This window comes from Haliaeetus albicilla, chromosome 30, assembly GCF_947461875.1.
Source record: "Haliaeetus albicilla chromosome 30, bHalAlb1.1, whole genome shotgun sequence".
Taxonomy (NCBI): Eukaryota; Metazoa; Chordata; class Aves; order Accipitriformes; family Accipitridae; genus Haliaeetus; species Haliaeetus albicilla.
The window spans coordinates 2,522,152-2,542,540 of record NC_091512.1 but is presented as its reverse complement, the minus strand read 5'-3'; the positions used below and the strand labels follow the sequence as shown (position 1 = coordinate 2,542,540).

General features: G+C 57.2%; 1 protein-coding gene and 1 non-coding gene across 2 annotated transcripts; one reads left to right on the top strand and one right to left on the bottom strand.

Annotated features, from left to right (window-relative positions):
• Positions 1-4,625: 4,625 nt before the first annotated feature.
• On the top strand, positions 4,626-4,697 carry TRNAA-CGC (transfer RNA alanine (anticodon CGC)). Its single transcript has one exon. It is a non-coding gene; the product is annotated as a tRNA-Ala (tRNA).
• Positions 4,698-6,637: 1,940 nt separating this feature from the next.
• On the bottom strand, positions 6,638-18,621 carry LOC138683032 (scavenger receptor cysteine-rich type 1 protein M130-like). Its single transcript, XM_069774554.1, is given in 18 exon segments — positions 6,638-6,694; positions 7,430-7,701; positions 7,930-8,082; positions 8,292-8,375; positions 8,798-8,893; positions 9,648-9,785; positions 10,073-10,108; positions 10,529-10,843; positions 10,932-10,994; positions 11,470-11,784; positions 12,142-12,456; positions 12,543-12,869; positions 13,420-13,734; positions 13,963-14,271; positions 15,299-15,622; positions 16,287-16,595; positions 18,055-18,417; positions 18,573-18,621. Coding segments are annotated over 18 exon segments (3,840 nt in total).
• Positions 18,622-20,389: the final 1,768 nt, after the last annotated feature.

The window sequence follows — 20,389 nt, the reverse complement described above, 5'->3', positions numbered from 1 at the left end:
TTTGTGCCAAGTTCCCTTTATCGTGGAATGCGCACCTGTGTTTTTCTAATTGGGATCTTTCTTTTTCTGTCTTCTTGTTTATTCTGTTCAAAGCCTTCTAAAGGCGTCTGGAATGCTCTTGCGACCGTGAGCTACTTTCAGGCCCAGTCACTAAGTTCCATGTAGTTCACTCCTACAGTTACCAGATGTTACTAAGCCTTTCTGGCTATTCTCCCATGAGAAGCAGGGAATAGCCCTGGGAATCCTAGCCCAAAACTTGGGACCATATAGAAGGGCAGTGGTGTAGTTCTCCAAACAACTTGATGAAGCAAGTAAACGTTGGCCTAGCTGCTTAAGGGCAGTAGCAGCATTGGTGCTACATATTCAAGAAGCCCGTAAATTTACATTGGGCCAAAAGATTATAGTGTTGATATCTCATACTGTATCTACAGTATTAGAGGTAAAAGGGGGGCACTGGCTCTCACCACAAAGATTCCTTAAATATGGAATGGGATGATGTGGAAATAATGGTTACTAACATTGTCAATCCAGCATCTTTCCTCAGTGAAACCACGGGAGAACCGGTATCACATGACTGCCTGGAAACAATTGAAGCGGTCTATTCCAGCTGACCAGATCTAAAAGAGGAGCCGCTGGAAGATGCTGAAGATTCCTGGTACACAGACAGAAGCAGCTTTGTTCCACAAGGCGTCCAAAGAGCAGGGTATGTGGTAACCACTGCAGATCAGGTAAGAGAGTCCAAAGCCCTTGCCCTGAATACCTCAGCACAAAAAGCAGAAATAATAGCTTTAACCCGAGTGTTGGAGCTAGCCAAAGACAAGAAGATTAATATCTGGACGGACTCCAAATACGCTTTTGGGGTAGTCCATACCCATGGAGCCATATGGAAAGAAAGGGGACTCCTATCCACCCAAGGGAAACATATAAAACATGCTGAAGAAATTCTTAAGCTCCTGGAAGCAGTACAGCTGCCCAAAAAAGTGGCTATCATACACTGCAAAGCTCATCAAAAAAGAAATATGGCTCAGGAACTGGGCAATGCTATGGCGGACTGTGAAGCCAAAAAAAGCAGCTGAGAGAGGTGAATTAGAGGTGCAGTCTTTGGTCCCAGACGGTAAAATACAAATTGCTTGTGAACCCAGGTATTCCAAAGAGGATCGGAAATTAGTTGAAGACTTAGGTGGAAAAATAGAGAAGGGTGGGTGGGCAAAGACTCCACAGGGCAAAATAATAATCCCATTTGCATTATTGTGGGCCATAGTTATAGCAGAACACAGAAAATCCCACTGGGGAGCTGAGGCATTGTATAAATACCTAAATCGGTGCATAGTTGCCCGGAACCTCTACTCCACTGTTAAACAAGTGACACAGCAGTGTGAAATATGTTTCCAAATAATCCTAAAGTAAGCCCTAAAGCCCAACCCAGACAAATAGGGAAAGGAAACTATCCAGGGCAGCAGTGGCAAATTGATTTCTCAGAACTCCCAAGAAAAGGGGGGTTCTGATATCTGTTGGTTCTAACAGACACCTTTTCAGGCTGGCCAGAAGCATTCCCTTGCCGAACCAATAAGGTTAGGGAGGTAACTAAAGCACTTCTACAAGAAACAGCACCGAGATTCAGGATTCCTGCAACAATTTCCTCAGATAGAGGACCACATTTTCTTGCAAAAATTGTTCAACAAGTTAGTAAACTCTTGGGAATAGATTGGCAGTTACATACCTCATATAGGCCAAAAGCGAGTGGTCAAGTGGAAAAGATGAATCACTTAATTAAGTTACAGATTGTAAAACTAGGGCAGGAGGCCAGATTATCTTGGCCACAATCATTATCTTTGGCACTCCTGAAGATTAGAACTAAGCCCAGAACTAAAGAAGAGTTGAGCCCTTTTGAGATATTGTACGGGAGGCCCTATATCGTATAGGCGGGAATATCAACTCAGATTGGGGATGAAACATTATCTGAGTATGTAATAAGCCTGCAAAAACAACTTCGGGAGATAGAGAAACTGGTCTTAGGAACCAGAGCCTGAGGTCTTGATGGACCGGTGCATGATATTAAGCCTGGTGATTATGTGTATGTGAAGTCCTTTACAGATCCACCTCTGGAACCGAAGTGGGAGGGCCCCTTCCAGGTGCTGCTGACATCCCATACAGCGATCAAGATGAAAGAACAGACCTCATGGGTACATCACGCCAGAGTGAAGAAAGCCCCTAAGCCACAATGGAAATCGACACCTATGGGACCATTGAAGCGTCTCGTCCAAAAACGATGATAGGGGTTCTTATGACTCTGCTGAGCGGTAACTTAATAAGTGCTTGGGAGTGGCCTTGGACAAATGCTTATTTTAGGTATACGGAAAATGCGGGAAAGGATCTAAAAGGGATGAATTTGGCAACTGTTGTAATACATAATGATGAAACATAATGAACCACTTTTAAAAAGCAAAAGAATTTGCTTAGGGGAAAGAAAAGGGGGGAATTGATACAGGGAAATAACCATCTGCCTTTTGACCACTTAAATGTTTAATAATTCTGTTGGCCCTGTTTGTTCTTTCGAGGCTCGCTTGCTGGGGCCTGGTGCCTGTGGTGTCTGTCAAGGGTTAAGCTTATCCGGGACTGGTATTCCTCAAGGACTGACATGCCAGACAAAGGGAGTGATAAGGGGAACTGCAATGCTAGTCTTCCCACAGAACTTGTTAGGACTTGTTAGAAACTGCTGAAATCACCAAGTAAGAAGAGAGCATGCATGAATGACTAAAGTTCACTAGAGGACAAAAGAAGAAGAGGAAGATAAGACCCCTGAAGAAGTAAATGACCACCGGAGACAGGTCTGAGCCTGTGCAAGATGACATAAACGTTTTAGAATGGCTGACACAAGCTTTTGAACTAACCCTGCCCCAACTTATACATATGAATATTTTGTATTGTGTGACCCTGTGAATATGTATGCCCTGGTGTAATAAATATCTGGCTGCTTGCTGAGACAGTGTGCAAGCTTTGAGAAGAAATCCCCTTGCACCCCGGTGCTGGAATAAACATGCCTGCTTTATAACTCACTCTCCGAGTTGTAAAGTTTGTTCTGCATGTCAGCAGAGTGGGCCAAAAAAACCCTTCTAGATTTCAAAGAGAAGAAATGCCAAGCCCTACCCCTGGGGTGCCCCTAAAAGGCCCTGGGGGTCATGGTGGGCAACAAGCTGCACATGAGTCAGCAGTGAGCCCCTGTGGCCAAGAAGGCCAAGAGCAGCCTGCCTGTATGAAGAGAAGCATGGCCAGGAGATGAGGGGGAGGGATTCTCCCCCTCCATTCACTGCTTGCTAGACCACATGCACAGCCCTGCACTGAGTCTGGGGCCTCCTGCCCCCAGCACAGGAAAGACATTGATCAACGGGAGCAAGTTCAGTGAAGGGGCACCAATACAGTCAGGTGTGGCGGGGTGTGCACGGGGCTGGAGAACTTTCCACCTGAGGAAAGGCTGAGGGAACACTGTTCAGTACGGAGATGAGATGGCTTTGGGAAACTTCATGGGAGCATTTCAGTACCTATCAGGCAGTTAAGAAAACAGAGCCAGGCTCTTCATCGTGGTGCATGGTGGAAAAAGGAGAGGCAAGGGACAAAAGTTGAAAGAATGTTCAGGCAGGAGGTGAGGTCCATGAGGTCATAACCACAAGGTCACTTACGCACTGGAAGAGGTTGCCCTGAGAGGTTGTGCAGTTCCAATCCTTGGAGGTTTTCAAGCCTTCTCTCCCCCTAAATATGGTCTCCAAACGTTGAACAGAACACTCTTGCTCGTGCAAGAAGGAAGCAAAAGCCTAAGGCAGCAGCAAAAGCTCTGCCTCCCCTGGGCCCTCTCTTCCCTATGAGAGAGGTCTTCCACCAACCCCACCCTTCTTCCACCTTCAGCTTTGGCAGCTGCCTGTGCCTGGCCTGTCCACTTGCCTTCACCACTCACCTTTGTAACTGAGGCCCGACACATATCTTGGCACTCCCACTGTAAGCTGGCACCCACCCCACACCTGGAGTCTACCTGGCCATGGAGGCAGGGAGAGGCCAGGTCCCCTCTGCCCGACACTGGGCACAGCTTTTCCCTGGGAATGTCCCCAAGGAGCTCTCTTCATGTGTGTGTCAGCCTGTGGCCTGGCAGAGGAACTGGGACAAGGGCTGCTGGGGCAGGGCTGAAGTAGCTCAGCTGGGAGAGCGTTAGACTGAAGATCTAAAGGTCCCTGGTTCAACCCCGGGCTTCAGCAACGATTGTCTCCTGTAGATTTTTGCAGAGACTGCCTGCCTGCCTTCTTCCAGCCTGCCGTGGCCCAACTTGCTCCTTCACCTCTTGCCAGAGCACTGCCCGTGCACTGTAGCTGCAGATCTGCAGGTTAGAATGAGCCTTCCTCTTGCACTGCAAGCCCCCAGCCTTCCCCTGGACAGGACTCTCCATTCAGTGCTTCTTTGGGGTGGTCTCCAGCCATCCCTCCTTCCCTGCTCCACAGCACTTGGCATCTCTCCTTTGAGGGGGTCTCTGCAAAGACCCTGTCTCTCTCCTCTTTGCCATTCTCGATGGTGCACAGACTGTTCCCCTTGTCATAGACACATCACAGGAGAAGAGCGTCTCTCCTACTAGCAGGCATCAAGGGGATGTAGCTCAGTGGAAGAGCTCCCGCTTCGCATGTGGGAGGTCCTGGGTTCAATCCCTGGCATCTCCAGGGGTGGTGCTTTTGCCCTGACTGCCCAGCCTCAGGCAGGTGTGGGCTGGAGCTTGGGCACTGCTCCTCTCCAGGCCCTGTGGGCCTGCCCTGCCCACCAAGGGCTTGGCTGTGAGCTGGGCAGGGCTGTGGGACTCTCAGCTGGAGTCTTCCTTCCACCATCGCCACTGGCTTGAGCAGACCCTCAGCTCAGGGAACCTGGATCTGCTGAGGTCAGGCATAGCCCTGCAGAGGTGGGACTGGTGGGGCCGGTGCCCACCTCTTGCTCCTGGGGTGTGTGGTGACTCCGTCCACCCTGTGCTGGTAGGATCAGGGAGTCACAGGTCTGTCCACAGCCGTGCACAGGCAGTGAGGGCCAGGAGATGGTGCCTCGGCTGCTCCTCTGGCAATAACCCCCACAATCAAAATGGGGCATGAGACATGGATTCTCACTGCAGGGTGTCCAGCACCCTGGTGAGCCAAAACTCAAAAAAATAAGGCTGTTCTCCTATGGGCTTTAAACAGCCAAGCTCTGCCCAGCATGGGGGTTGCAGTGCTGAGACTTGGGGGTCTCACTGTGACCCCCGCTCAGGCAGGTCCTCGGGAGCTGCAGGAACAACCACAGATTTGGGGTACAGCAACAATCTTGCTTTGCTGCAGAGAATGGACCCAGCCTGCAATGCCAGACTGTTCAGGTCCCCAGATGCCATGAAACAGGCTCTTCCTGCTCAGGCGTGCTGCCCCCCTCAAGCACACACAGGCCTGTGGCTCATCTCCCCCAGGAGGAAGAGGAAAATGTCTGCCAGGTGCCAGAGTAAGGGAGAAATATTACACCTGTGGGAGGGCAGAGCTGGCAGCGAGGTGTCACAGGACAGGTGCTGGGTTCCTCTCCCCAGTCCCCACTTGGAGCACCTTGAGTCTGCATGTCAGTGTCCATACTGTCCATAGCCCCCACCATCCTGTGTTCAGAAGATGACAATCCCCCCTTCTTCTTTACTTCACTTTTATACCTTCTTTCTCTGAGATGCAGGGCTGGAGCTTGCCCCCATGGGAGTTTTCCAGGGGATGGATGTTGTGTTTGCAGTGCCCATGGGGGCACTCATCATCACCATCACCATGGGGGTCTCACCCTGGGAATGCTGCTCTCCCATGGGGTCTGCCAGCAGGAAGGCTCTGGGGTATGGGGCAGAGGGATGTGTGTGCCTGGGCTTCTCCCATATCCCCCCAGGATCACCACAGGGGTGGAGGAGCTCCCAGCAGGGAATGGGGCAATGCTGAAGTGGGAGAGGGTGCTGGTGACAGCCACCTCCTCCCCGCTTCTCCTCTAGGGCCAGATCCTGCTGCTTGCAGCAGTACTGAGCTCCAGCAACTTCCCACATGGAACCCTGCCACAGACAGCCAATGCACCTTCCAGCCCGCAGCAGAGAAGCCTTTTGGGGAAGTGCCGGAGGGGTGTTGAGACCCACCAGCAGGACCAGGGAGGGTGGTTTGGGTTGCCAGGTCCTGCCCAGGTGTCAAACCCTTCTCCCCGCCTGGCTGCTACGTAAGAAGTTTCTCTGCCCATGGGCGCTGGGGCAGGCGAAAGCCACAGCCAAGGGAGAAGGACCCTGGCTAAGCTCCCAGCAGTGCCTCTTTTAGGGGAGGGACACAAAATCTCCTCTGCCATGGAAATGTGCCCACGTGAGGATCCTGCCAGATGAGCCCTTCTCCAGGCCAGGGACTGGACCAAGGCTTCTGGCTGCAGCATACATCTCCTGGGGATCTTTTCTTCATCCCCCCAGCCCTCCAACAGTGCTGGGGGAAAGGTGCCCCCATCACCGTTGCTTCCCTCTCTTCTGTGCCTGCACACAAGTACTGCCCTGACACAAACCCAAACTGACATCACTGGTGAAGCAGCAGGAGGGCAGGGGTGGGGGCTGGAGGAGAGCAGGAGGAGGGGGTCCCAGGGCTGCTGTGGGGCCTTACAGCCTCTGCTCAGGAAGAAGGCAGCTCAGTGCCTTGACAAGAGTGCTCAGGGTCTGCGAGGGCCCAAGGCAGCAGGAGCAGCCCATGGAGACTGGGGTCCTGGCAGAGCATGAGGAGAGGGAATCCCAGCCCTGTGTATCCCAGAAAGCAGCTCTGCACCTTGTGCTGGGGCAGTGGGGAGCAGAGCTGCCTCCTAACCGTTGTGGGAGGTAATCCATGGGCCATGTTCCCCCCTGGGGCTGGCTGGGATGTTCAGGGCACTGTGGCCACCTCAGGGCTCACTTCTGTGGGGCCACAGCCCAGGGCTTACCCTGACACGGCAGCTCTGTCATGGCCTCTGCACTGTGGGACCAGCACGGCTCTGGCCCTGCCTGGGGTAAAGAGCAGCTGGGAAACCCTAGGGCGAGGAAATGGGTGCTCAAACTGAGGTGCATCACGGAACCTATCAGAGAGCCATTTTGACTAGAAACTGCCTGTGGCCAGTAGGATGGAAATGTCTCTGTCAGCAGGATTATTCCCCAGGGACCATGGGCTCTCACTGCTTCACAGCCTGACCCCAAGCCTGCTGTCCCTGAGACATGCCCATTTCCCCACTTCCATGACTTTGTTCTCTGCTCCTCCTGACCAGCCTCAGGAAGATGCCCTGACACTTGGGCAGGCAAGCACCAGCTCTGGGTCAAAGCTGAACACAGCTGTTCTATTATGAACAAAGATGAGGCACAGCATAAAAATGGGAATAAAAATAGAGGAAACTCCAGGCGGTTTCTGTTGCCCATGGGACAAGGGACATGGTTCGCTGGTGCTCGCAGCTCTCCCAGCTGCACAGACCTCTTCTCCCTCCTGGCTGCACCCAGCTGCACAGCAGGGATGGGCTCTCATGGCCTTGGGCTCGGGGACTGTTGTGCACAGAGCTCCGGTGTCACAGCCATTGTGTCCTCAGGGGGATGTGCCAGAGACACCTCTTCAGCATCATCATAGCCCATGCTCCCCAGGGACAGGGGCCACGTGTCTCCTTCAGCTCCAGGGACCCCAGCACTTCTCCAGGAGCACAGGCTGGTCCCTGCAAGCAGCAAGGCAGGACAATGCAGCTTGCCCCATGGGGTCTGTAGATCATCTTCCTCCCTGCTCGTCACCACATTCAGCTCCTTCTCCCACCCCTAGTCCCTCCAAGGAAAACTCCCAGGACAGGTTCCCCCTTCCCAGGAGGCTGGGGTCTCAGGACAGCAGTGACTTGGGTGGCACCATGGATGGCACCCCAGGAACCAGCAGTGCTAAATTTCCCTCTCACCTCTGGGTGCATCCCTGGGCTCTGCTCCCTCCTCAGGCTCCCTGGGCATTTCACTCTCTCCCTGCCCAGGGGCAACATCCTCCACGGGATCAGAAACCTCCCTGGCATCATCATAACCATCTGCTGGGTCACCTCTGGGTGGGACAAGAACATCTGAAAAGAGAGGGGAGCTGGTGACAGTCAGAAGATACATCCTGCAGAGCGGAGGACAGGAAGATGTGCAGGGACACAGGTCTGAGACACGGGTATTGGCAGCACCACAGGAGACCCCCATGTCCTCCCCATCTCCAGCGGTGACACGGAGTGACACCTCTGTCCATCACATGTCTTCAGGGAGATCAACTCCTTCTTGCCTCTGTTACCTGCTGCTGATGCCAGACCATCCTCCTCCTCGCTGACCCCAGGGTAGGACTGCAGCTGGGTCAGGGACTCCTCTGAATAGGAGCCTGGAGAGATGCACAGTGGCTACTACAAAGTGAGCCCCACTGACCTGGCTCGTGGTCAGTGCTGCTGGGGAAGGGGGACCCACAGAGCTGGGGCTGCATGGGGAGGAGGGCTGGGAAATCACCCTACCTCCCTGGGGCAAACCCTGTCTCAAAGGTGCTCGCAGAGCTGCCCTAGGACAGCCCTTTCCTTCACTCCACGCGTGTCACATGAGGTGCAGGGGCAGGAGGAGAGGGGATGTCCAGCGGGACAGGCAAAGCTGGTTGGGAGAAAGCTCCCCTCCCAGGCCAGGACCTGGATGCTGTCCCCACAGACCACATGGCCCCAGCATCACAATAGGCTGGGGGCTTCAGGGAATCAGCCCTGGGTTCGGGCCAGGGGAAAGGGTCCTGCAGATGTACGTCCAGGGAGGACCCACACCCACCTGAGAGACCAAACCTTGCCTGCTTCTCCCACACTGGGCTGTAACTGATCTCCTCATACACAGCCTCAGGGAACATCTCCTGAGCACTCCTGGAGCCTGGGGACAGAGGTAGGGCTGGCACAAGGACAGGCAGACGGGCAATGGGATCACACTGCGCTCCCTCAAACCTGTTCCTTGGGCCAACCCAGGACTGGCCCGACAGCACAGCCCCACTGCACTGTCCAGGCACAGCTGCCACATCCCCAGTGAGGGCAACATCGCTGTGGAGATTATCTGGGGCAGCGTCACCCTCGCATCATCCCATCAGAGACAGTGCTCATGCCCCTCTGGCCCCAGGGTCATGCACCCCTTGTCTGACCCTGGAGCAGCTCCCATGTTTCCTCTCCACCTGGAGCTTTCCCCTATCTGCCCCATGGGTCTAGAGTAGGGCCCCTGTCCTGCCAGGGGGTGGGCAGAGCTGGGCAGAAGGGACAGCCTGGGTGCCTGACACCACGGGACGGACCCTGCTACCCTGCACTCCTTCCATCATCTCCCTTGTCCCAGAGCACCCCCAGCACTACCCAGAGCACTGCCAGCCTTGGCCATCTCCTTTCTGCCCACATATCTCCCAGCCCCGCTCTGCCATTTCTGACATTTCTCTCCTCGCCCCATCGCTACCTCCCCCCACCTCTGGTTTCTCTCCACCCCTTGCTGCTGGTGCCCCACGGCCAGGCAGTCAATGGGATGGTGCATGGGACAGGTGGCAGCACAGAGTCTCATCCCCCCAGCTCTGTCTGTGCCCCACACTGACACCCTGCAGCCCTTCCAGGAGATATCTATCTTCCCCTGGGACCACTGTGGAAAGACCAACCTCTGCGCCCAGCCCTGGTGCTTAGTGCTTGCCCAGCCAGGAGGGCCAGGAGCAGGCAGAGAAGGACCCCCAGGATGATGCAGATGATGATGGGCACTGAGAATCTCCCGCTGCCACTCAGAGTGCCCTGGGGGGAATCTGTGTGGGCAAGAATATGGAAAGGCCAGCAGCAGGCCTGGGTGAGGGGGAAAAAGCACCATTCCTGACCCCCATCACACAAGGCAGCAGGGGATGGAGGGCCCCAGGGATGAGCGATGGAGAAGCTGCTACCCTGATGAGTAAATTACAACCTTCCCTAGCCCCCTCACCACTAGACCAGTGCCTTCTCCTGGGAGTTTCACACACCAACAAGGAGCCCCTTCCACCCAGCTGTGGGTCACAGTCTGGCCCTGGGGATACCCAGCCCCGGGGGGAAGACAAGTTACCTGCTTGGGGTGGGGATGCTGCTGTCCTGGGTGTAGCTGCAGAGGAGGAAAAGGAGAGCTGGGCTGAGAGGGTGGGTGTGCGGGTACCAGGGAGCCTCCTCCCCAACACACCGTGTGTGTGTCTATGGATGTCCCTGACACATCCCACCCAAATTGCCTCTCCTATAGTGCTAGAAAGAGAGGCCGGGAAAAGGCTCAGTGCCTCTGCTCCGGGTGGCAGGCAGGATGGCACAGATAGCCCAGGGGATAACCCTGGGGCTGCAGGGCCCCACGGGCGATGGCCAGAACACATCCAGTTCCACCAAGGCTGCTCCCCACTTGGCACCAGGCTCCTGCACTCCACAGGAATGTTCTTGCTCTTGGGAGGTCAGGGGCCATGGCAGGACCAAGGGGGCAAAAGGTCTTCCCCAGCTCCCTGCCAATACCTGAGCAAGGGGTCCTATCCGTGCCACTCACCTGAGCAGTTCACAGCAGCATCTTCCTTATGCCGGCAAGCACCACCATCCCCAGGCCGGGCCCAGCAGTCCTGCAGAGACAGCTCTGTCCCACGGCACTCCACCTGCTCCAGCCAGATGGGGCCCGTCCCCTCCCCAAACGCAGCCTCATGCAGGGCAGACACCGCGGGGCCACAGCCCAGCTGCCTGCACGCCACCTCAGCATCCCGCATGTCCCAGGAGTCGTCGCACACCGTCCCCCAAGAGCCACGGTGCCAGACCTCCACTCTGCCCGAGCACCTGTCCTCACCTCCCACGGCACGAATCTTCTCCCTGTCTGGAGAAGGCAAAGACCTCCCATGGCACAGAGACAGCAGGCAGAGCCCTGCCAGACAAGAAGCATCCACAGAGGAGCAGCTCCCTACCTGTGCACCTCGTGGAGTTGGGGCACGGGGCCAGTGGGATCGAGGGCATTTCTGGGCGTCTCCCTGAAGAAGGAAACACTGTGGTGAAAGGGCTGGTTCGGGAGATTGTGCAGAAGAGAGCAGGACTGACCTCTGCTTGTGCCTCCCTCTGCCATCTCGATCACAGCAGCAACTGAACCCTGGTCATTCATGGGACACGCACAGGACTGTGAGGGGACCCCAACTGCTCGGCCCCAAAAGGTCCCAGTTTAACAGAGCAGCAGGAGCATGTCTATGGAGGGAAGGCTCTTCTGAACCCTGTCTGGTCTCTTCTGAGACCTCACCTGGAGATGCCTCTGCCTCCCCCAGGCGCTGCTGGCAACCTGGGTGGCAACTGCTGCTGGACGTGTGTGGCTGTGATCGCTTTTCTGCCACCAGCAGCAGAAGGGACTGACATGGAAAGGAAAAGCCCCTCCAAGCTCTTTTTCCGCATTTGGCTGTGCTCAACAGGGAGCAGGAGCTAGAGTGACACTGGGGTGCCCAGGTGGCTCAGAGTTACCATTGCAGGTGATGTGGATCTCTTCTCGTGGGTCTTCACATGACTGTGGGTTCCAGGGAGCAGAGGGACACTGCCAGAAGGAGCTGGTTTTCTCCCCACACCGCACCTTATCCAGCCATGTAGGGCCAGACACCCTTCCATAAGGCAGCTGCGTTTCCAGGGATCCTCCGTCCCCGCAGCCCAGCTCCTTGCATGCCAGCAACACCGTGTCGAGAGTCATCGAGTTGGAGCAAATGCTGCCCCATGTTCCGTTGTAGAAAACCTGCAGGCGCCCGGAGCAGCCATCACTGTTCTCCAGCCTCAGGGCCATGAACTCTGGGAGGAAAGGCACCAAGGGGGAACAGGCTGGTCTGGGGCAGTGGGAGCCAGGACACCTCTGCACCCCCCAGGCCCACAGCTGGGTAAGGCCATGGCCAGTACGTCCCCCTTGCACCCAAAGGTAGAGAGAAGCCCCTGATGGACAGACACCCCTGCCCTTCCTGCAAACCCTCGGGGATGGCTGAGCTCCCCAGGGACCCTCAGTGGGACTGAGGGTACCCGTGCATGGGTATCCACAGGACATGCTCGGACAGGAGCTCAGAGGCAGCCAGGGACAGCCTTGGCCATGCCCATCTCTCCTTGTGTCCTGGCCTCCATGGGAGCCAGGCTCCCACTACAGCTCCTGGCACAGACCTGAGCAGACGACTCCGGCATCCTCTTTGTGCCCGCAGTCGTGCTGCCCCCAGGGCCTGGCAGGGCAGTCCCAGAGAGCAGCTTCGGCCCCAGAGCAGTTCACGCCATCCAGCCAGATCTGCCCGGAGCCTTCCCCGAACTGAGCAGAGCCGGCTGCCTCCACTGCCCCTCCACAGCCCAGCTGGTGACAAATGACGGTGGCATCAGACAGGTCCCAGCCATCATCACAGACAGTCCCCCAGATGCCCTGGTAGTAGATCTCCACTCTCCCAGCACAGCGCCCGGTCCCATTCACCAGCCGGACCCTCCGGCTCCCTGTAGTGGGTAGAAACCCCAGTTGCTGTCAGGGGCCGGCTGCCCACCCACCCCATCACCTGGGGTGCCCGTGCAGCGCCGCTCACCCCAGCAAATGACTCCCACATCCTCTGCTACCCCTGCCGCCGGTGCACTCTCGAGCAGGGAGGTGTTGCAGAAGGCCAGGCTGGCCTCATGCCCTGTGCACCGGACCCCTCGCAGCCCCACGGGACCCGTCCCTCGCTCAGGCTTTGGGGGGTTGTAGGCTGTCCCTGCCTCTCCACACCGCAGCTGCCGGCACACCACACTGGCCTCCTGCACGTCCCACTGGTCATCCAGGACTCTGCCCCATGTCCCATGCTGGAAGATCTCCACTCGTCCGTCGCACCGGCTCTCTCCACCCACCAGCCGCAGGGATGCAAAGCTGGCTGAGCCTGGGGAGAGCAGAGATGCCACAGCCATTGGTGGCACCAGGGAGCATGGCATCCTTCAGGGAGCAGTGGGAGGGGGGGATTTTCCGCCCAAACACAACAAGATTGAGCCTTTTGCTGACGGGAAGCGAGGGCAAAATCTGCTGCTGCTGGGGGCAGCCGGGCACCTGCTTCCTGGGTGGTGGGATGAGGCTCTGCAGAGCTCTCTCTGGGGATGGGATGCAGTTGTCTGCAGCCAGAGGGATGGAGCACAGGCCTGCAGCCCTGCTCTGGGCTTTTCCCACAGTAGGAGAACGGAGGAGCCCAGGCCTGGTGATGGTGATGGGGCCTATGCCACTGCCCTGGGGGCAGATGCCTGCCTCCATTCAGCCCTCAGCTCTCCCAAAGTATAGCGGTCACTCTGAGCAGGAAAAGCCCTCCAGATGGCTCCTGGGGAAGCCAGGGTTTCTCCAGGGAGAAATTCAGCCTTGCACTGCTGTGGGATCACTGCTTTGTGTGGCCACATGACACACAAAGGGCAAATGGAGTTATGCAGCATTTTTCCAGCACTCACCTGAGCAAATGACAGCAGCGTTGTTCCCATGGGAACATGGTGAGGCCCCCAGGGTGATCACTGGGCACTGTCCCAGATGGGCTTCTGTCCCATCACAGTGGAATGAGTCTCTCCAGACAGGGCCAGTCCCTCTCCCAAAATGCTCTCCTCCAGGAATGGACTCAGCAAACCCACAGTTGAGTTGACGACAGAGAACATGGGCATCCGAGAGATCCCAGCGGGAGGCACAGAGAGTCCCCCAGGTCCCTGACACCTGGACCTCTACCCTCCCTGCACACACTGTGCTGCCGTTCACCAGCTTGAATCCTGTGTATTCTGGGGACAGAGGAGGAGGAGAGAGGGTGGATTGGTGCTCATGTACCCTCAGTAGCTGGCGGAGAGGCCAGAGGGACAGCATGCCTTTCTTCTCCTTCTGCACTATTTTCATGCTGCAGACAATCCCATCATCCCTCCTGTCCTCACACCTGGCCCAGCACGGTCCTTGCTCTGTTCCCCAACCCCTGGCACAGCCCTGGTGTACAACACCCCTCCCTGAGTCCTTACGTGTGCAGGCGACAACAGCGCTGTTCGCGTGGGTGCAGGGCTGGTCCCTGGAGGACCCTCTGCGGCAGGAGATGAGGCGGGATTCATTGCCCACACACTGCAGCTCTCCATCCCAGATGGGACTGACCCCTTCTCCAAAGTGAGCTGGCCCGCTGACAGGCAGGGCCACTCCACACTGCAACTCCCTGCAGACCACATCAGCAGCGCTGGGACTAAAATGTGAATCACAGACAGTTTTCCACTGGTCCCCATCATGGATCTCCACACGTCCTGAGCAGTGGCTCTTCCCTTCCACCAGCCGGACAAATCCTGGAAAAAAACATAACAACTTGGAGTTCCCAGAGCCCTCTGGCAGTTAAATGTCCACATCCTGCATCATCTCCAAGCAAGCCATGACCAAACTCTCCTTTGCACATTTCAGAGGAAGCTGTTGGGGAAGTGTTGGTGACACAGGCACATCCAGACCCCCATGCACCCCATCTCTACAGCATCAGAGCACTTGAGGGTATGTGTCTGTCACAGACTCACAGCCACAGGTACTGCTTAGACAAAGTGCTCCCACACAAGGTCCCCCGCGTGGCCTGGCATGGTCCCCCCAGAACCACCGTAATGTGAGCAGTTTGATCCAGGAGAACTGGCCCAGATGATAATGACTGCTGCAGCCTGCTCAGCCCCTGCAGAGCTTGGGACCAGGCAGGACCATCCCCCTGATGCAACCAGAAGCACCCCTTGATCCCAGGGGTGTTCCTGGGGTGTTGGAAGGCTCCTTTTAGGTGGAAGATGTCAGAGAGAACAGAAATGGTGCAGCTGCCATCATGCCTGGTGCCTGTTCAGATCCCTCTGATGTCTGCTTGGGGGGAGGGTGTTCTCAGACAGGGACACCGTGCTCTGCCTGAAGGTGTCCACAACCCAGATGGATGGCCGGACAGAAGGCGAGGATAATCCCACTGGGCCCATGCCAACTCTCAGAGACCAGCAGGCACAAATGAGGATCAGTAACTGCTGCCAAAGGCCCCATGTCATGGGGCAGTGTGGGGAACCATGGGCAGGCAGGAGGGCTTGGACAGTGGGTCACTACTGCATGCACAGGGTCATATCCCCACAGGACTACTCACAGCCTCAGGGACATCTCAGTACCAGCCTGGGCATGCAGTGGGTAGGCTCCCTCTGGGCCTTCCCCAAGGACTGGGGACATCAGCAATGACAGTCCCAGCCTGGCAATTAGGTCAGCATCACTGGGCCCTGCTCTGGTGTCCACTTGTTGCTCCCTGAGGGCACAGCCATGGTCCCTTCCCCAATCTCAGACCCAAAGGGGAGGAACAGGCTGTCCACTTACCTGAACATGTCACTCCAGCATCCTCACTGTGTTCACAGTCATGTTCACCCCATCCTCTATGTTTGCAGTCAGACAGGGCAGACTCGGTGCCATTACAGCCAACACCATCCATCCAAATGGGGCCAGATCCTGGCCCAAAGTGTCCATACTGAGGAGCTCCCACAGCAGACCCACAGCCCAGCTGCTTACAAACCACTGCTGCATTGTTCATGTTCCAGTAGTCATCACAGACTGTCCCCCACTGGCCCTGTTGTTTCACCTCCACTCTCCCAGCACAGCGCCTGCCACCATCTGCCAGCCTCACCTCCACAGCACCTTCAAACACTGACACAGGACCAGTTAGAGCAGTGCCAAGCCCCAGCAGTGTGCGTCTGGGGGAACCCCTGCCCGGGTGGCATCAGAGGTGCCCCGGTGGGAGCCCTCTCCCCTCCAAGTCTGTCCCCCGGGCAGGGCAGGGGTCCCTTCTATCCTCATGGGTGCTGCAAGGCTGGGGGTCTGCAGTTCTGGCCCTGCTGGGTCATTTGTGGCCCCACAGCCTTTGGCACCTCCTTCTACCCCAACAGCCAGTTGCCACCTGACCCTGGCCCATGCCCACCTAGGGCACCTGCTCCTCCCCTGCCAGCACCCTGAGAAGAGACCTACCCCACCAAGGTTCCCCCAAGCACACACTGATGCTTCTTCCCAAAGCCCCCAGCTCCCCCGGACCACAACCTGCCCTGCCCTCCTCCCAGCTTATTCTCTGCCTTCAGGCCTTTCTGTGTCCTCTGTGGAACAACACAATGATCCCACTGAGCCCTCCCACCACATGACCCCTCCTTGTCCTTGGGCAGCAGCCCAGCCCTGCCCTGTGTAGGATCCCCCGGGAAGGTCACCTCTCTGCCAGCCTGTGGGAACAGATAGCCCACTTCCCTTGTCTCAACAGGCACAACCTGCCCCCACTCAGGCTGGAGCTCACCCAAGTGTTCAGCACCCGTCCCCGAGTCCTTACGTGTGCAGGTGACAACAGCGCTGTTTGTGTGGGTGCAGGGCCGCTCCCTGGAAGACCCTCTGCGGCAGGAGATGAGGCGGGATTCATTGCCCACACACTGCAGCTCTCCATCCCAGATGGGACTGACCCCTTCTCCAAAGTGAGCTGGCCCACTGACAGGCAGGGCCACTCCACACTGCAACTCCCTGCAGACCACATCAGCATCTTTGGGACCAAAGTGTGAATCACAGACAGTTTTCCACTGGTCCCCGTCATGGATCTCCACACGTCCTGAGCAGCGGCTCTTCCCTTCCACCAGCCGGACAAATTCTGGAAAAAACCCATAACAACTGGGAGTTCCCAGAGCCCTCTGGCAGTTAAATGCCCACGTCCCACATCACCTCCAAGCAAGCTGTGACCAAACTGCCCATTGCACATCCCAGAGGAAGTTGTTGGGGGGTTGTTGGTGACACAGGCACATCCAGACCCCCACGCACCCCATCTCTACACCATCACAGCACTCGAGGGTATGTGTCTGTCACAGCACCAGGCACCACTCAGACAAACTGCTGCTGTACAGGGTGCCCTGCACTGCCTGGCATGGTCCCCCAAGCACTGCAGTAGCGTCCACAGTTTGGATCCAGGAGAACTGGCCCAGATGATAAAGACTGCTGCAGCCTGCTCAGCCCCTGCAGAGCTTGGGACCAGGCAGGACCATCACTTTCATGTAGCCAGAAATGCACCTTGCTCCCAGGGATGTTCTGGCATGCTGGGAGATTCCTGTTAGGTGAAGATGTCACAGAGCAGAGAAATGGTGCAGCTGCTATCATGCCTGGTGCCTGTTCAGACCCCTCCAATGGCTGCTTGGAGGGGCTTTCCTCAGCCAGGGACATAGCGCTCTGCCTGGAGGTGCACAGGTCCCAAGCCGACAGCCAGGTAGAGAGGCAGGAGACTTGCCTGCCGCCCTGGCCTCACGCTGGCACCGACAGTAACAGCAGGCACAGATCAGAGCCAGTAAGTGCTGGCAAAGACCCTGTTTCATGGGGCAGCACGGGGAACCATGGGCAGGCAGGAGGGCTTGGGCAGTGGGGCAGTGCTGCCTGTGTGGGGCTGTGTCCCCACAGGACTATTCACAGCCCCAGGGATGTCTCAGTACCAGCCTGTGCATGCAGTGGTGCAGGAGGAAGCAGCCAGAGTCAAGCAGCTGCCAAGCTCCTAACCCTCGCAAATGCTGGTCCACACAGCCGAGCCCTGGGTGGGCAGAGGCAGTGAAGGGCTTTGTGGCCACCCTGCTCCATTCCCCAGGGCCCAGCACTCATCCTCTCTGAAAAGCCCATTTGATTCAGTTGAGGTAATCATGCCTGTGAAGGGGAATGACCCAGGAGGATCAGCCATCTCATGCCATTCCTCCAAAGCGTGGAGTGCTGAGCAAGTGCCCCCAGGTGTTTCCAGCACAGGGACCCTCAGCATTGTTGGCTGCAAACTGGCAGAATGGGTGGAGATCAATGAAGCCCAATGGACAGCCCAGGGCAGGGATGGAGGACTCATCTGCAGCCCAAGATACTGACTGAGGGTGACTGAGACTCTGGCAAGGACAGTTCACCTTGGGGTAGGCTCCCTCTGGGCCTTCCCCAAGGACTGGGGACATCAGCAATGACAGTCCCAGCCTGGCAGTTAGACCAGCATCACTGGGCCCTGCTCTGGTGTCCACTTGTTGCTCCCTGAGGGCACACCCATGGTCCCTTCCCCGATCCCAGACCCAAAGGTGAAGAACGTGCTGTCCACTTACCTGAACATGTCACTCCAGCATCGTGAATGTGTTCACAGTTATTTTCACCCCATCCTTTGTGTTCGCAGTCAGACAGGGCAGACTCGGTGCCATTACAGCCAACATCATCCATCCAAATGGGGCCAGATCCTGGCCCAAAGTGTCCATACTGAGGAGCTCCAACAGCAGACCCACAGCCCAGCTGCTTACAAACCACTGCCGCATCGTTCATGCTCCAGTAGTCACCACACACCGTCCCCCACTTGCTATTGTGTTTCACCTCCACTCTCCCAGCACAGCGCCTGCCGCCATTCACCAGCCTCACCTCTGCAGCCCCTTCAAACACCAGCAGGGGATGGGTCAGGAGAGTGCCAAACCTCAGCACTGCAGGTCTGGGGGAACCCCCAACCTGGGCCGATTCAAAGGCTAGGAGCCCTCTCCCCTCCAGGCTGTCCCTGGTGCAGTGCAGGGGTCCCTTCTATCCCCATGGGCTGCACAAGGCTGTGGGTGTCCAGTTCCAGCCCAGCTGGGTCACTCACCATCCCACTGCACAAGGCCTCCCACGGCAACAGCCACCTGCCCCCCCATCCACACTTCCACACACACTGCCCAGCGCTGCACTGAGAACCCGCTACTCCCCAGCCCAGCACCCCCTCAACAGCTCCATGTACGCAGGCCTGCAGCTTCCAGCACCAGCCTGTGCCTGCCCCAGCACCATCCAAACACACCCCCACCCCCAGGGAGCACTGAGATGATTCTGAGGATCCCCCAACCCATGTCCCATCCTTGCCCCTGGTGTCAGCCCAGTCCCTACACTGGGCCAAGCTCCCCAGGAAGGATGCCTCTCTACTCTAGATGCCCCGGTCCCCTTCTCTCTGTGGGGTCCAAACCGCTCTCATGGGGTCAGGGGTCCCCTGGACCAAGGGGGCAGTGAGCAGCACACAATCCCTCTGAGGTACCCTAGAGCTCCGCAGTGCCCTGGGCATCTCTGGGTACTGCCATCACCAGCTAGGCCACCACCAGCTCCAGAGGTACAGTGCTGGGGAAGAGGGGATGCCAAAGGGGTACCCCAGGACAGGGTGTCTATGAATCCAGCCAGGCACAGGCTGCCCTGAACACTGGAGCCCTGGAAAAGGAGATATTCTCACCCACCCAGATGGGCACAGGGAAAGGCACAGGGTCCATGGACCTGAGCACCTTCTGCCCCTCATCTCAGTAGCACCTGCAAAGAAACCCCATTCCCAGGCAAATCCCAATGACCACACTGGTACCTGCTGGCCCTGGGCTGTGGAACAAAGGAGTCGGCACTTACCCCTGCACAGCTGTACCCAGAGGAGCAGCCACAGCATCTGAGGGGACAGGAGTCCCTCGGTGCCCATCCTGAGCCTCCTGCCCTGCCAGAACATCCCTGCTACGTTAAATTCCCTCCCACGGCTCCTGGGGACTCATGGGGACAATGACGACGGGAGGGCAATATATCTCTGCAGATGCCAGCCCAGCTACAGGAGGAGCCAATCGAAGCAGCAGCACCTTTTTAGACATTATCGGGAGCGATCTCCCCTCCGACACAGCCCAGCCCTCCAATGAACTTCTCCAGCACCATTCATGACCATATATGAGAGATGGCTCCGCTACAGGTGTCACGTCACTGTGCTGGAGGGCTGTCACAAGACAGGGCCAGTTGTGGGGGGGAAACAAGTTTTTCACTCCCTGAACCGTGCCGTGTGGACTAGGAGCACTGAGCATCTTTTATTCTGGGCACATCCAAGAGCCTCAGGTGTGAGTATCCAGCCACCTCTGTGCCATGGGAATCACAGGGCTGAGACTGCACCGGGGGCTGTGTCAGGAAGGGAAGGAAACAGCCCCTGCCCCTGCTGCAGACCCCGCTCTGCTGGGAGCAGCAGCTGGGAAAGGCCCTTAGCCCAGGCCAGAGCCCCATCCCAGCAGCGCTGGCTCACCCGTCCCTCCCTGGAGAGCTCCACGGAAGGTCGCTTCCAATGAGCTGAAGCTGGGACATGTCTCTGTCCCGGCAGCAGACATGCAGCCCAGAGGCTCAGACACATCCCTGACTCTCGGCATGTCACCAAGGGGCCGTTATTCCCTGCAGGAGAGTTGGGAGCTGCAGCCTGCAGGTGCACAAACCACAGCCCACGTGGCCTCGCAGCGCTCCCTGCGCTCTGGAGGAAGTCTGTGGTTTCCTCCTGGCACCGTGCCCAGGCACATCCCTGCGGTGCCCCCGACCCACCCCTACCCCGACTGCTCCAGCCAGGGCTGCAGGGGCTGCTCCTTCGGCCTCGCAGTGACAGGGCCAGGCGGATCCCGTCCCCTCTGATGCCCTTGTGACAGCACACGGCCA